Below are 16,078 nucleotides of genomic sequence, written 5' to 3'. Positions count from 1 at the left end.
ATATATGGTAGCAGCAGAGGCTGTGAAGGAAGCCATTTGGTTGAAAAGTCTGATCAATAATTTGGGACTACAACAAGATGGAGTTTCAATGTTTTGTGACAGCCAAAGTGCAATATATTTGACAAAAAATCAAATGTATCATAAGAGAACCATGCACATTGATGTCAGATATCATTTTCTTCGGGAGGTTGTTAAAGAAGGTGTGATAAAAATTCAGAAAATTGTTACTACTGAGAATCTAATAGATATGTTGACAAACATATTCCAGTGTATAAGTTCAATCTCTATTTGGACTTGATTGGTGTTCAGGGTCTATGATTCTCTTAGGGGATTTGGTGGAGGGGGTCGGTTCTTTATTTAATTGATTTTGTTTAGATTTGACAGAATTCACACCAATGTGGAGATTTGTTGAGACGTAGTTTGATTCCTATTGAAAAAATCGCCTCCACAAATTGTTCACTCGAGTGGTGTCTTTGCCGCTCAAGCGAAACTTCGGAAAGTGAGTTCACTTGACACCCGCTCGATAGTCAGCTTGAGTGGGATGCCAACCCGAGAGTTCGTTCAACACTTGCTCGACAGTCAACTCGAGCGGGATGTCAACCCGCAAGTTTGCTCGACACTCGCTTGACCATCAGGTCGAGCGAGCACCAACCCTAATGTTCGCTTGAGCACCACTCGACACTTCGTTTGAGCAAATGCTCATTTTAAGGGCTCCGCGCTGTTTCAGTATAAATACAAAATGTTTGCATCGTATTTGACACTTTTGACATTTGGGAGCAGCCATATCACACACACACACACACACACACACACACAGAAGTCCTCTTGTGAGAATTACAAGAGTCTATTAGATGTATTGAGACTTTGAGATTGAGAATTTTGTGATTGATCTCTTGTACTCCACCTTTGTTGATAGTGAATTCATTGAGACTTACCACGCTAGTGGACGTAAGCTCACATTGAGCCAAACCACTTAAATCTAGATATTTTGTGTGATTGTTGTTGTTTTTTTTTTTTTTCCCATTTCACTTTAATTTAGCATTTGATAACCAATTAATCCCAACAGTACTCACTTCAGAGAAGCTGGCGAAGATCATCGGCATAATAGAAAGACTGACTGACGGCCCAAACAAACCAAAATGGGGTCAAAATGCAGCAGCCAAGCTAACTATGGAACTCGAGGCATGAGCAAACGGGAGGGGACGTGAAACCACTATGGGTGATGGACCTACTACAATTTGCTTTAGTGGGAGCTGCTATTGGTATTGGAAATGTCTTCAGTACTTTAATCCATTCCGTCGGGTAAAATTCAATCATTGACTAACCAATCATTTGGTTATGCCATTTTGAGCTTCACATTGCATTGTTTGGTTTAATGACAGCCTTTTTTATCTCATTCGTGTTCCGATCTATTGAACGGTAGTTAGATCTGGCCCTCTAATTCCTTAAGGGAATGAGAGGGGCAAGGGGAAAGATTATTGCACACCACCCTGGAATACTATGGTAGGATGTTGGTAGTTTATGGCATTAATCCTTAAAATATGGGTAAATATATTCAGCAATCCGAGCCACCAGAATCACTATAAGATTGTGGATCCCAAAACTTTGAAGCATGATCATCTCCAGATTCGACAACAGGACAAGCAGCATTGGCGAAGTCCCTGAAACGGAGAAGTCCATGTTCTTCACCATAGCTAGCAGTAACAATCTGATACCCGTTTACAGCCAGGCCGGCACAACCAGAGCTCGTACTTGCTTCCTCGGTAGAACAGCAAATCAATGAGTTTGTTTGTGCGAAAGTATCAGTCTCCAAAACATTAACGTAAGAATCCTCTGGGCCTCCTGTAACTATTTTGTACTGATCCATGTGCAAGAATGTTACTGGGCCCGTGTGGCTCTCCAACTCCGCTATTGGTTCTGGGGTTAGTGTCTCCTGGTTTCTCCTAATATCCCAAAGCATTACGCTGCAGCAATAAGCACCTATTTGAGCAAGTGATGAGAGCAAAAACAATTCAGAAGTATGAAGAAATATACTTTTATCTTACCTGCCATTACCACCTGTGCAGATTAATGATTTTGAAGGCATTATCTCAAACGAGTACAAATTCGGCCGATAAACAGCCGCAGTCAAAACCTTCTGCATTGTCCTCAAATCAATTGCAATGACAGAGGAACCAGCAGCAACATAGACCATGGATTCATGGCACTTCATCTTTACTGGAGCGCCAGGAACAGATGTCATGCCCACGCAGCATGATGAACGAACAGCAGATGATGTTGCTGTATCCCAAACCCTCACCTATAAGAAACTCTTACCACTTTTAGATGAAAAAACCGACCATAAAATGATTATTGTGAAATCGTTATCAGTTTTGCATTACACAATTCCTTAAATAACCTTGAAAAATGTGGCAAAGTTCTTGGTTAACATTTTTTGTCTTCTTTAAAAAAGATCAACATTTTTTCGTCCTCTACCACTTTTTCCATCACTTGGTTGCAAATATCAAAACAAAGCTTATTCATCTTCTTCCCCTAAGTTGAGGGTGAGATACCCCCATGTTCCCTGGGGATCGGTCGACCACCTTACTCAAGTAAATCAGAGAGTTCATACAAGTCAAGAAAGAGAAAATGTACTATTCCTTCAGAACAGCCAACATTGAGCCTGAAATTATTATCTTTTCTTTTTCTTAGTGAGCACGAAATTATTATCACAGGTCCATAAAATTATACAAAGATGGTACATGAGCAAGAAGTATATATTTCAATGACTATAGTTTTAAATGGCACCTGCTCCCCTAAGATAAGGACAGAGAATGTGGTAGTGTTGACGTGGTGATCAAGAAGGGTTAAATGTCATGTATGTCAGAAGCTATGACATAAATAAGTACTAATTCCATTTCTCCTCATGAATAATAAAATAGCTGACCAAATAACAAGTCCAATGGCTTATTGTTACAAGCATTAACAATAACAGCAATAATATGAACTGGAGGTACCTTGGAATTTTTCGAAATGGTCACCAAAAGAGAAGTTTTATGCCTGGAAGAATGATGAAAGCAAGAATAGATCAATTTAATAACAAGAAATGGTCACCCACAGCATAAAGATTCCATTTTACTTGAGGTAGTTATTCACCACGCGAAGTATCCAAACATTATCAGAAATAAAACATTAAATACAACTGAAATCTACAATTTTCTAAAAATTGTAAAAAACAAAACCCAACCAATGAACTATAGCTCAAATGGTGTCTTCTATCCTTAAAGTGTGTGGTTGTGAAATCAAAACCCATTGGTGAAATTATTACATCACAAGCGTCAGTTCCAAAAAGTGGCAGCCTAAAGTATGTTAAGCCAAAGAAAATTTTTTCATTCATAAACACATGAAAACACTCATTTTGACAATTCTTCTATCTACAACTATAATTGCCAATTCTTTTAAATATACAATTGAGCAAGTCGTATAATATTGGTGCACAATATTAAAACCTAAAAGTTAATTAGCATCAAATAATAAAGTCGCATTTATTAAGTTTTAATCATTGAAAACTCATACCCAGCAACTGATATTAACTTTACAGGTTTTTCATGCCCATACAGAGTAGCCTTTAGCGCCTGCTGGCCTCGCTTGCCATTAGAGTTAAGGGACCAAAGGCGAACAGTAGCATCTTCACCTCCACTTGCCAATACTTTTCCACCAACCTCACCTAACAATTTATCGGACAAGATAGAGACTGGACCATTGTGACCTCTAAAACAGCGTTGGCAAGAACCCTACAATGAAAGCACGAGACAGATAGATATTGAGGCTCTACAAAAGGTAGTCAATAACCAAAAAAGTTGACAACATTCTCTTCATACTGCCAATTAGAGCTATAATTACCATAGAACAAATAAGGAAACAGAATTACCAATAAGAATTGTTTATCCAATTGGTTCATAGCAGTTTATGCAAGCATGGAAGATCAAGACTAGAGATCGCAAATATCTATAAATTTGCAAGAGGGGTTTCAAAACATTATGAATTTATGAAGTACCTTCCACCATAGACGAATGGTGTGGTCGCAGCTGGAGGTGACCAAAATATTTTCATTACCTGGTGCATCACTTTTAAATAAAGAAGTTCCATCAAGGGAAAACAATCTGCATATCAAATAATTATAAACTAAAGGTTAAGAAGCAAGCAATCTATTTTTTTATGGACAACATTTTACGTACAAGGACTGGACAAATTCTAATGAGCTTCATAAGATGCATAACATAGATTTAGGCTCCTGTTTTCATCTATAATTTAGCAGAAAACAAAGACAGACATTATTTGAGACCACATCTATCTTTCATAAGAATTGCTATGAATTAAACTCATATCCAATTCATAGTTCAAGAAAAAATTCCTAACTAGAGAATTTTTGCTTCAAAAACTATAGACATGGAAGGTCCAAGGATGTAATTGCAGCCTGTTATTCTAAAAGATATGCAGAGCCAAAAGCATAGTCTTATAAGCCTCCCAATTCTTTATATGCTCTAAAAGCTTGGCATGGAAAGAAAATACTCCCACGAAAGGAAGCCACAACTAAATAATAAATTGCTAACATCACAACTTGGTTATATGTTTTACTAGGAAATGTAAATGCCTTTGTATCTAATAATGACAGTGATCAATATCTGCAACTGACTCTCGATAAAGCTGTAGAAATTTTATTTTATTTTACAAGTAATAAAGCTATAGAATTTAATCTATCACTAGATAAAATATTAATTCTTTAAAACAAGAAAAACCATGTAAATTCGCACCTCATACAAGTAATTCTTGCATTATGATCACTTCGCATGATGAAAGATTGCCTTCCGCTTAAACAGCTATCGATTTTCATCATTCCTATCATTGAGCCCTATTTGGCGGTATCCAAAGCCAATGTCAGCATGGATGTCAGAGAATTTGATAAATACTCATTTTGCCACCCCCTCCATGTCCCTTTTCCAGCAATACTCTTAAAAAAAGAGTAAAAATGGAACAAAGGTAATACTCAATACCTTTTTTTATCAGTAAATAAGAATTTTATTAAAATAAGCAAGGCCAAGTACACCGGAATACTCAATACCTGTGAGTAGACAACATCATTTTTGTCCATTGCTATATGGCTGTAAGGTTGCGAAACTGTATAGAAGTCGGCAACAAAGGGATCGACAAACTTGAACTGCTGCAATGCTGTGCGCCTCGCCATGTATGCTTCCCTCACTTCCAATGTTTGTGAGGAGCAGGAAAGTGTCTGTTCAGGCCAAGTGTCCCTAATGTGACATATACGAGATACCCATGAGTTAAAAGGAATGAGAGAGGAGAATGGAAAATAAAAATTAAAAAGTTATACACACAGCTGATACACACGATTGATTTATTCCTCTATTTACATTCCATAAGCCTCTATCAAAATACTTGGTAGCAGGGAGACTGTCTAGCATTCCGAAGTTCAATATGGACCATATGGTCACTCCATTTCCCTCCCATAATGCTCCGTAAAGGACACTTATCATTATTGTCTAGCTTGAAGGTGTTAAGCTTTTTTTTCGTGTGTGTCCGACTAGTTTACATGAATATATTGCAGAAAGCATACAGAAGAATTTGGCGAGGCGAAGCATGCATACATACATACATACATACATACATACATACATATGTATATATGTATGGTAAAGAGAAGAAGGACCTGAACAAGCGAAGCCAGATGGAGTCAGAATAGGCGACGCGTTTGAAGTATTTGCAGGATATGGCCAAGTTGGAGAGGTCCTGTAGGTTGAGGTAGCCGGCACAGTGAGCCAGCGAGTCCACGTCCACATCCGTTATCTTTTTGGTCGATTGTGGTCGTGATGGATCTGCCTCCGCCATGTTCTAACGCTCGTTATTCGAAATTGTCCTGAAACCCTAGAAATCGTTACGATTAACTTGGAGGTGGAGGTCTTTGCGGAAATTTTTTGAAGCCAATTAGGGATTTCTGTTAATTCCTTAAGATACTGCGACGCTTCTCACAATAACGGGAAGAATCAACGAGAATTAGACTCATAATATCAGTTGACATAACAGAACAGAAAGGTTGAACAGTAGAACCGTGGAAATGGTGAAATCTTGAGTAACATGCACAGATTGTATACGACAACATGCACAAAGTCGTTTCGTTAACCATAGGATACTTTCACCGTTAAATAACATCGGGATTGAGTTTTTACCACGGTATAATACTCCTTCAAATAGAATTATTATTTTTATTTAATTGGTTTTGTTATAATGAAAATCATAATTTGCGGGTAACATTACAATTTTTGGCTTTTCCTCAATTTTGCTTTAGGTGTATGATATTCGGAATGTTTGCCTAAAGATTACTTGAACTTGTTCTAATCCCGTTTGAATATAAGAAATATTTCATCTTATCTTATCATTACGATTTTTTTAAATTTCTTCACAATATATAATAAGCAATTCAACTTTTTCAAATCTCAAAATAATAATAATATTAAAAACTAATATTCTAATAATATTTTATTCAACTTTAATTTTTATCTCAATTCATCTTAATATCCAAACGGCACCTAAATTAAGAGTAATTATTAGGTAAAGACTCCTCACAACCAAAACATATTCGATCAAATTTTTTTTTTTTAAAGTGAAATATATTCGACCAATCTGATACAAAAGTTCCCCTCTTGATACAAAAAACCAAAAAAAAAAAAAAACATAATCTCACAACTGTTAAGAGGCAGGCGCATCTTTGCCAAACCCATATATGCAAAAGAACAAATTATTATCATTATTATTGCTAACGACGAAATTTTGACTAAAATATGAAGACAACACTGTCATGAACTCTGGACTTCTGGTTCTGAGCCACGCATTCAGAAATCCACATCAGGTTTCTTATCTCCTGCTCCCTCAACCTCATGTAGGCGAAGAAAACACCATAATGGAACTGCAGATCCAGCGTATTACATGGTGAGTAAAGAGCTTATAATGGGAACAAATAATGGGGATTAAGGCTGCTCAATTGCCAAAATTCAAACCTGCTGCTCGAAAGCTAAGCAAAGCCTTTTCACCTCCTCTTCGTAGAATGCCTTGTCTAGCATCTGACTCTCTCCATAAGATAATTTTGAGAAAATAGACTGATAAGGAGGATATTTTTCCATAACACCACGGACCTAAAATGGTAACAAAACAGAGGACTCTGGTCACAAACAGTTACATTAAAAACATGTACAAGCCCCACAACAAATGCTTTGAAACTGCCAAAGCTTAAGAAACTAGAAGAACAGAAATAAGCATTTTTTTTTCATATATAATTAAAGATCAGGAACAAGCATCTATGTGGGCAGGGATTGACATAATCACTTTAGATACAAACTGGCCAAATTTTCATTCTGATTAACTAAGAATTATTTAGCTACTTCTTCCTACAAATTTGCTCAGTATCCAAAAGAAAATAAATCAGCAAGCCAGTAACAAATCATTCAATTAAACATAAGGCAGACAAATGTTTACTGCATTAAAGGGAAGAAGGTCCTTTCAAGGACCACAGACAGAAATAACAGGAGCACCATTCATGCCAGTATAAAATCTTTCTACATCTCCTGATGTAAACTCATAGCACATCTAAACAGAGGAATACGGAAATAAATACCTGGTCAATATCCTCACAGACGGCAAGTTCCTCATGGCCATAGGGGTAACTGCTCAATGTAAGCAAACAGTGTCAGAGCAAGACAGAAAAAGAAAAAAAAAATCAGTCAAAGATAACATGGAAAATTACATATTCAACATTCAAATCGCAAAAAGTTCAAATAAAAAGCTTACAATAAACCAAAGTTAGAGTACAATTTTTTGCGATCATCGCGGGTAAGCTCAGTCCCAATGCTGCAGAAAAATAAATAATTAAGGACAACAGAAGTCTGCATGTAGTTGCAAGATTGGAATGATCAACCATGAGAAAACTTGAAAGCAAAAAATTCTTTGAAACAACTTTCACCACAAGGGTCCATAAAAGGAAAAAAAAAAAACTGTGAAATGAGTTTGTTGATAGAGGATTACCTGTTTATGGTAATATTGACAGCCCTTCTGTCGGCCTCGAAGGAGAGGAGGTCAGACATGATCTCTGCTGTGGCACCACCAAGTTTCTATACCAAATGTCACTTAGAATTAAAGAGACATAGGACATGCAAAAAACCTTTATAAAATGCCTATGAAAAAAAAAATATTAGTTTAGCAATCAATGTTCACCTGGCAAAATCTGTAAAAATCCTCTAGATATGCCTTGTAAAGGGTGTTCCTCATTATTTCGATGTTCATGTCATCCAAGTCCTACACAAAGAGGGAGCCAAAAGGAATAAAAATCAATGTTCTCCTACAAGCATCAAGCACATCGTAGCCAAACAAAATGATCATTCTATAATACTGATGCTACTGCTACCATCAAGGAGAACTCACTTTTTTTTTATTATTGGCACCGGGGCGTCCCGACTAATCCCAAGGGTGCACAAGCTCTCGGCAAGGAGTTTTCTGCAAGTGCACCTTGGGTAATTGGAGGGGAACATCCCCCAATCCGATGCCCCCTAGAGATTGTTTGCACCCAAGGAGATTTGAACCTTAGACCTAGGGAGAGCATAACCCCAAGGCCAACGCCTTTACCACTTGAGCCAACCCCTATGAGTTAGAACTAACTCACTCACCAATATAAATATAAAAAAGACGATACTAGAAAGACAATACATGGTTTTCTACAATTACTCTGAGGAATTAATACAATGTGACCTTCCAGTCCACATTACTGTGACCGACAGTAGATAATGTCCGGCTCAATTCCCTAGTATTACACCCTTCTTTAACAACTAGAAGATCAAAATTATCTGGTTGAGGAAAATAAGAATACTTGAATAAAAGAGGAACTGGTAGTTGATCATTTGCAGCACTAGTGAAGCAACATAATAATGTAGAGTCAATAAAGAAGAAAGACCATAAGATGTTTATGAAAGAAAACAGAATGTAAGAGGTGCGTTAAGCAAGGGTTACTATACTGCACCTCTGATGTGATACACTCAGAGAAGTACGGAGCCAATGGTGTGTCAACAAGAACCAGCCTATAAAGTTCTCGCATATTCTGCGCCACTGCCAGGGTAGCAATGCTGATGACAATGGAGGAGATTAGGAATATATTTCATAAACCCTCAATAAGCAATGGAAAACAGTATTTGGAGGTGAAATCACCTGTCAAACATGCCCAACGGATGGCATTTTTCCAAGAGCTCCTGAACATCTCTCTCATGCAAGGTTCCAGTGACAATCAGGACAACATTGTCTATCATGTGACCGTATCTGGATGAAGCAGCAGAAAAGTATTGGTTTCGTAAGTTCAAGTTATATTTTCCAGTTGTAACCATACTATACTCGATTAATCTTTTCTTTTGAGTGCTTCAAATAAGCATAAGCTGGTAATTCAAACAGAATACCCAAAATAAATATTTTGGTAGTGTTTATTCTTCTAAATTAATCCACGACTAGTAGTTGGTTTGTCAACAATGTTTAAAAAAAAAAAATGAAACTAACGTTAACAAAAAGACGAAGTCCACTTACGTTATATACTCTAAGAAGGTTGACAAGGGCTCTGTCGCTTGGCATAACATGTGCTTATAATCATCAACCAGTTTAAGAGTGCATTTCTCTACAATGGTTGTTGTATGCAACGGGGAAGGTTCTGCAAGAAAAAATGTTCAAATGAGCAACTAGCGACTTCACCCAAATTAAAAAGAAAAGAAAAGGCATAATTTAAGTATGTGCTTCAAAATCAGGAATTCGAAATCATCCATATTCCATTCAAATTGGAAGCAGAATGATCTGGCATACCTATTAAAGCTATTATATTCATTATGGAAGGTATAACCATGAAAAGAGGAAGAAACCGAGCTACAAGAAAAATTCCTGCTGCTACCACAACGAGAGATTCAACAACTAAAAGAAAGAAGGGAAGCTTTTCTGACGATATGCCCCTAGGAACTTCTGGTACTTAGGTTTAAGGGGTACAAATAGAATGGGACAACCAAACAGAGGTTAGGATCCCACAAGAGTGGGGAGAGTTTTGTAGGGGCAGGACGAAACGCACCGTTCTGGAGGTAAGGCCCGTACTCCGTTGCGGAAAGGTGCATCTTGATGTCGTCGAGGGTTTCACACTGGCACAGATTGTTGTAATCAGCGGCTGTAAGCAGCCCAGCCCGGTGGCCCCTGACGATCGCCTCCAAGTATCCAGCATGAATGTTGAAGGTGAGCGCTTCGAATCCGTACATTTTCCTCCAGAAATTTGCAACAAGAAAATTACAGCGATCTGCAACGAAAGGGCTTCTGGGGATTTTCGACGAAAGAGCCAGGGGCCTGCTGCTGTACTGCCACGGACCCACGGTACAATTCAGATCGATCGAAGCCAAGTTCTCCGGTTTATGATTAGACCAATAAAATATCGAAGCTATCAAAAATAAAATAAAATAAAATATCGAATATGGCTTGGATCTCGGGGCTGTGTAGATGGGATGGACCTTTGGGTTTAACTCGAACCCGTGCAAGCTTAACGAATCAGAGTCCGAGATTGGCTGGACCTTGGGCTATAGATGTTAAATTTTGTTTTTCGGGAACGTGTATCAAGCTTTACGCTAATGAAAAAATACTGTTTTATTTTAAAGAAATCATATATACAAATCTAAATACACAAATCTCGCTTAAATTTTTTATACAAAAAAATATATTTTAACATATAAAAGTGTGAAAATTTTAATTTTTTTATAGAGTTCACATTTTTATAAAAGACTTGTACATTTGAGACTTGTACTTAATGTCTTGGTGTGATATTACCTACAAATTATCAAATTCTTTATTAAAAAATAATAACAATAATGTTGTAAGCCATATTTTTATCACGCTTTTATCTTGTTATGTGAAATATGATAGTATTTATTACTTCCAAATCATCATTTATATTTAAAAAAAAATTAATGATTGATGAGCTATACTACTTTATTATAGTAGAATACGAATAAGATGATAATGGAATTTGTAGATTTTTCCATAAATTTAAAGTCAAATCTCTCTTTATATGCTCAAGAACAATAATAATCACAGTGTAATGGTTACGACACTCTCTCTAACTTTAATAAGAAAAGATTTTGTCAAGGATCTAATGACTTGATGACATATGACCCGATTCTCTAAATAAAAAATCTGAATTAGAAATTTCCTCTCTATAAATAATAATAATAATAATAATGAGAGGTTTAATTACATGCCATATATGAATTATAACGTGTACTACACCATGTATATTATATAATGCCAGGAATTAGAAAGGGGTCTAGTTTGTTACTTTACTCGGTGGTATTTAACTTTTAAGCTATATATATTGTGGCATATGTCAAATTATGGTATTTTATTTTGGGCAAGTCTGAATATTTATTGAGTAGATAGAAATACATCGACAAAAAAATGCCAACCGTCACAATCTTTACACAGAAAACAATCGCGTGTATTGCATCAACTCTCTAGTACTATTCACTTTTGTCTCAAAATTCATATCCAAAGAATTAAAAAACGAAAGATAGAGAACATCATTATTCATCATTCAACAATGGCGACTCACGTGATGTCAGGCGCAGAAAGAGGTTTTAGCAGAAGCCGTAGGATGACGTGCGGAAAGCCACGAAAGCACTGCTCTCCAACGCCACAGGGATGACATACGCAACCACACGAACGTAGATACAGAACACACGATTGAGCGAGCCCAGTCCAGATTGATCATTCACGAACGTAATTATCGGAAGCTCTCGGATAGAATTCAAATTTCAAACACGCACGCACAACGTATATGATATATCCGCCCGTTCACATTTTCCAAGAATTACTACTTTCTTACAAGAAAACAATTAAAGCGCGGACATTCGCGGCTTCTGGAAAGAGATGGGCACGCAAGGCTGCTGGTTGCAGCTTCTAGCAGTATTTTCTTCTTGCTTTCTTCAATCATATAGACGTGCGTGCGTAGCTAGCTTTATACAATCACACAATGTTTCCAACGGCGAACCGTAGCGCTAGGCTGCATGATGCAAAATTAAAACCAAAAAAGAAGAAAATGCATGACGATGATGACGAACAATGCACGCGCGGATCAACCATTGATGCCACATGTTTGAGGCAAATTAAGACTGTCTTTACGTATTGAATTGAATTGAATTGAGTCCAACTGAGTTTAGATAATAAAATATTATTAAAATATTATTTTTTAATATTATTATTATTTTAAAATTTAAAAAATTAAATTATTTATTTTATTTTATTTTAAAATTTAAAAAAATTATAATAATAAATTAAGATGAGTTTAGTTTAGTTTGATTTTTAAACGTACTCTAATTCTTTGTTGAATTGGACACGTACTCTCCTCTGACGTACCTACATCAAATAGTATATAACATGATATATTGTTATTCTTAAGTTATTTATAATTGGATTTGATATTTTCATTTTCATTCTTAACTATATTTCTATTATTATTAATTTTTTCTTAACTATATTTCTAATATTATTAATTTTTACTTTATTTTGTTTTTTACTAAAATTATGCAATGAAGTTTTAGCTACAATACCTAACAAGTGTTGAGAATGTTTGTGAATAGTAGTGAAAAAGTAATAATAGAATATTAAATAGTATTAAAAAGTAAGTAAAAAGTAATGAATAGAAGTAAAAGTATGTAAAAAGTAATAATAAAGTAAATAATAGTAATGAGAGTGTTTGAGAGTACTTGAGGTACTCTTGACTGCCAAACCTAGCTGAGAGCTGATTTGAATTCAAAAATGAGATGAGATGAGATTATTTTAAATAAAATATGAAAGTTAAAAAAAATATTGTTAGAATATTATTTTTTAATATTATTATTATTTTAGTATTTAAAAAATTTAAATTTTTTTATTATATTTCGTATGAGAATTTGATAAAGTTGTAATGATATGGTAAAATACTTTTTGAATCCAAACGAAATCTAAATATTATTTATGTAGTACTGTGTCCATATACATATTATATAGCATCCCGCAATAGCATTTTTTTCATTAAAAAGTGGGATTAGAAAACCATGCCAACAAATTTCATGTGATATTAAACAGAACTAATTTTAAAGATCTACTCTTAATCAAGAACAACGTCCTTCTTTCTAATCTTTTTAACTTTCTCTAAATTAAATTAAAGAGATATATTTTAATTATAAAATTATAAAAATAAAGTTATAAATTGATGTGATTTCATATATTAAATTATAAAATTATTTTTATTATAAATTATATTTAACTTATCATATAAAATCAACTTAATTTATAAATTTCTTTTATATAATTTTTTTTTTTTTTTTTTGTAAGTATATCCTCTAAACTGAAACGTGCGGCTGCCACCTGCACGCTGCAAAGCTAGCTATCTCACGAAGGCACGGCAGGCGTTCGGCTATTGCATGAAGACTAGTCAATGGGATTTGGAACCAAAACAGTAGTTAGCTAGATAGCGTGTTTAATTACCTTAACATACGTTTTTTACAGTGTTTAAATTGTCCTATGATCCCTTATCTTTCACATGTTTTATTGCTTTTCCATCTTTTACGATAAAAACAATTCAACCTAACAAAGCCGTAGCCTTTTTACAAACTTTTTACGTTACAAAGTTGGCTAAAGATTCTTATCATGATGATCTCCTCAGGTGCAAGTATCCAACATCAACAGAGAAAAACTACTCTAATGAACGCTTGGAATTATTGTCATACATTTTGCGACACCTACCCTGCTTATATATTATATATATATATATATATAAATATCATATCTATCATAAACGTCTGCGCATGCATGAATATTGTTAATGTCTAAATTCGTATAACACGCCAAAAAGGAGGAAAAAATATCTCCGACTGACGATGATGATTCGGGTTTCGATACGGTATTCTTTGCGTTTATCCAATATAAATAATAAATAAGTGAATAAAAATAAATAAAATGATACACAAGAATTTACATGATTCAGCATAATGCATACGTCTACAAGTTGTTTGGAGGCGAAATCTACTATAATTGATGATTTTATAATCTCTCATTATCTCACATATCTCACAATACAATAGAAAAATTTAGGGAAGATCTTTTGAAATCGCCATGTGTGGTAGAGTTCGACATATGAAGCTTCTGTGGAAATATTTTGTGAGAGAGTCTGTCGAGAGTTCATCAGATTTGTAGGGGATCTCCTCCTTATATAGATGTCTATCTCATTAGAATGATTGAGTCCAACTTATCTTGTGAAATTTTTTCCTTTTAGGAGTCTGAGTCAACCTGTCTTATGATCTCTTATTGACTTTATCTCTTAGTTTAATTTTCGGCCTTATTTCAACGCTAAATTATAGGCTGCTGATTTAACCTCTACAATATTACCTTGGAAATTAAAAAAACATTGATCTTACTGTTCTATCCTTGGAATTTAACCTAACTTCTGATTTTGTATATAAATACATACATACATATATATATATATATATATAATTAGACACTCGTGCCCATTTTTATATTTGAATGAACTCAGTTTATCAAGAAAAAAGAAACTCATGCCCACTTTTATTTGTTAACCTCTAGGTATTTTTCTTATAATTAGGGAAAATGTTTATATTTGGAAATGCATACATACTCCTAATTGTCTGACCTATATATATTTGTTTTCATATTAACCAATCATGGAGTTGCAATATTTATTTAATTTGTATCAGCCCCCTTGGCCCTTATTCCTACTTATAAATAAATATATATCTACTCTATTATAATAAGTAACTATTTAACTGTTAATAGTAATTTTTCTTATTTTTCCATTAAATTCGTTAAGTCCTATTTTATCAAAATGCCCTTAAAACCTTTGACCATTTGACGTGTAATTTTCTTGTAGAATTTAATGAATGATATTGTTTTACTAAAAGGTTTTTAAGACCCTTGATCATTTGACGTGTAGCTCCCTTATAGAATTTAATGAAGAATTACATTTTACCAAAAGGCCTTTTAATAGCCTCGCGACATACATGAATTGACGTCTCTTTTTCATATCCTTTTTGTTTTGATAGTATATTCATTTTCATTTCTTTTTGTTTCAATTTTTTTAAAATAACAAATTAATGATATTTTATTATTATATAGAGAGTAAATAGATAATCCAATATACTTTACTAAAGTTTAGATTTTTTTTAATTTTTAATTTTTATCTTTTTTTAACTTTGTATTTTTTTTTTTACAGACAAATAAGCTATTGACTTTTTCATTTTTTTTTATTTAAATCATTATGTCAGTGTACCTCGAGACTAATGCACCCGGAATTGTTCCCTAGTGTATATATGTGTGTACATCTACATGTAATCAGGTGCGCCCTACTTGTTAATCTTAAATATACAAATTATAATTAATTATCTTAGTGATCAATAATAAATTTGCACACTATAATGGGCAACAACCGAGATCATCATTCTACCCAAAATTTAACAATTAATCGTGGGTACGTACTGTTGATATAATCATATAAATAACATATATATATATATATATTTATAAAAATAAATCTATAAACAGACGTAAATTTAATATTATATTTATGTTAGATTAAAAAATTATTTTTATTATAAAATAGATCTAATATATCATATTAAATCATATAAATTTATAATTAAGTTTAATTTTAAAAAATTTATTTATTACAGTACTTCTCTTAAACGAAATGCGCGCTTTGTCATGGTGAGAATTTTTTGGATCGGTAGGAGAGTCGACAAGACATGGAATAAAATTAGTCCTGGTTCGATGTACGAGAATTCCCAAAAACTATATACATCTTAAGTCAAACGTAACGACTTACATCTGAATGCTTCTTCACAAAATAATGTTTTATACAAGAAAGTAATCACCACAAATATCATATATATATATATATATATATATATGCATGCGACCATATTTGATCAAGCAAACAAAGAATTGGAGCATGCATACGTGTACTTTCGAGCTGCCT

General features: G+C 34.4%; 2 protein-coding genes across 4 annotated transcripts; both read right to left on the bottom strand.

Annotated features, from left to right (window-relative positions):
• Positions 1-1,491: 1,491 nt before the first annotated feature.
• Positions 1,492-6,126, bottom strand: LOC121252677 (probable E3 ubiquitin ligase complex SCF subunit sconB). 3 transcript variants are annotated; one of them, XM_041152423.1, is made up of 9 exons: positions 5,705-6,126; positions 5,386-5,511; positions 5,102-5,288; positions 4,794-4,891; positions 4,037-4,142; positions 3,556-3,773; positions 2,997-3,039; positions 2,046-2,299; positions 1,492-1,964 (listed from the first exon to the last, which is right to left on the bottom strand). In XM_041152423.1, exons 1-9 carry the CDS (start codon positions 5,881-5,883, stop codon positions 1,556-1,558), a joined length of 1,620 nt encoding a protein of 539 aa, XP_041008357.1. In that variant the 5' UTR covers positions 5,884-6,126; the 3' UTR covers positions 1,492-1,555. The 3 variants fall into 3 exon arrangements, with proteins under 3 accessions (XP_041008357.1, XP_041008359.1, XP_041008358.1); XM_041152425.1 differs by lacking the exon at positions 5,386-5,511 and having other exon boundaries at positions 5,102-5,282; positions 5,705-6,125; XM_041152424.1 differs by lacking the exon at positions 5,386-5,511 and having other exon boundaries at positions 5,705-6,123.
• Positions 6,127-6,628: 502 nt separating this feature from the next.
• LOC121252678 (V-type proton ATPase subunit d2) lies at positions 6,629-10,591 on the bottom strand. Its single transcript, XM_041152426.1, has 10 exons — positions 10,136-10,591; positions 9,610-9,730; positions 9,244-9,351; positions 9,059-9,161; positions 8,260-8,340; positions 8,071-8,156; positions 7,837-7,896; positions 7,664-7,712; positions 7,050-7,184; positions 6,629-6,958 (listed from the first exon to the last, which is right to left on the bottom strand). Exons 1-10 carry the CDS (start codon positions 10,314-10,316, stop codon positions 6,827-6,829), a joined length of 1,056 nt encoding a protein of 351 aa, XP_041008360.1. The 5' UTR covers positions 10,317-10,591; the 3' UTR covers positions 6,629-6,826.
• Positions 10,592-16,078: the final 5,487 nt, after the last annotated feature.

Source organism: Juglans microcarpa x Juglans regia, chromosome 2S (assembly GCF_004785595.1).
Source record: "Juglans microcarpa x Juglans regia isolate MS1-56 chromosome 2S, Jm3101_v1.0, whole genome shotgun sequence".
NCBI classification, from domain to species: domain Eukaryota; kingdom Viridiplantae; phylum Streptophyta; class Magnoliopsida; order Fagales; family Juglandaceae; genus Juglans; species Juglans microcarpa x Juglans regia.
Note: the sequence above shows the minus strand (reverse complement) of the source record. Positions and strands in the feature narration are given on the sequence as shown.

Excerpts from the sequence above, each read along its gene's own strand:
- LOC121252677 (XM_041152423.1), bottom strand. The coding sequence starts at position 5,883 with ATGGCGGAGGCAGATCCATCACGACCACAATCGACCAAAAAGATAACG. Across the intron at positions 5,512-5,704 it reads ATCTGGCTTCGCTTGTTCAG|AGCATTATGGGAGGGAAATG; the intron begins GTCCTTCTTCTC and ends TGTCCTTTACGG. Across the intron at positions 3,040-3,555 it reads AAGTTAATATCAGTTGCTGG|GCATAAAACTTCTCTTTTGG; the intron begins GTATGAGTTTTC and ends TCATTCTTCCAG.
- LOC121252678 (XM_041152426.1), bottom strand. The coding sequence starts at position 10,316 with ATGTACGGATTCGAAGCGCTCACCTTCAACATTCATGCTGGATACTTG. Across the intron at positions 9,162-9,243 it reads CCGTTGGGCATGTTTGACAG|CATTGCTACCCTGGCAGTGG; the intron begins GTGATTTCACCT and ends CATTGTCATCAG. Across the intron at positions 7,713-7,836 it reads TACTCTAACTTTGGTTTATT|TTACCCCTATGGCCATGAGG; the intron begins GTAAGCTTTTTA and ends TACATTGAGCAG.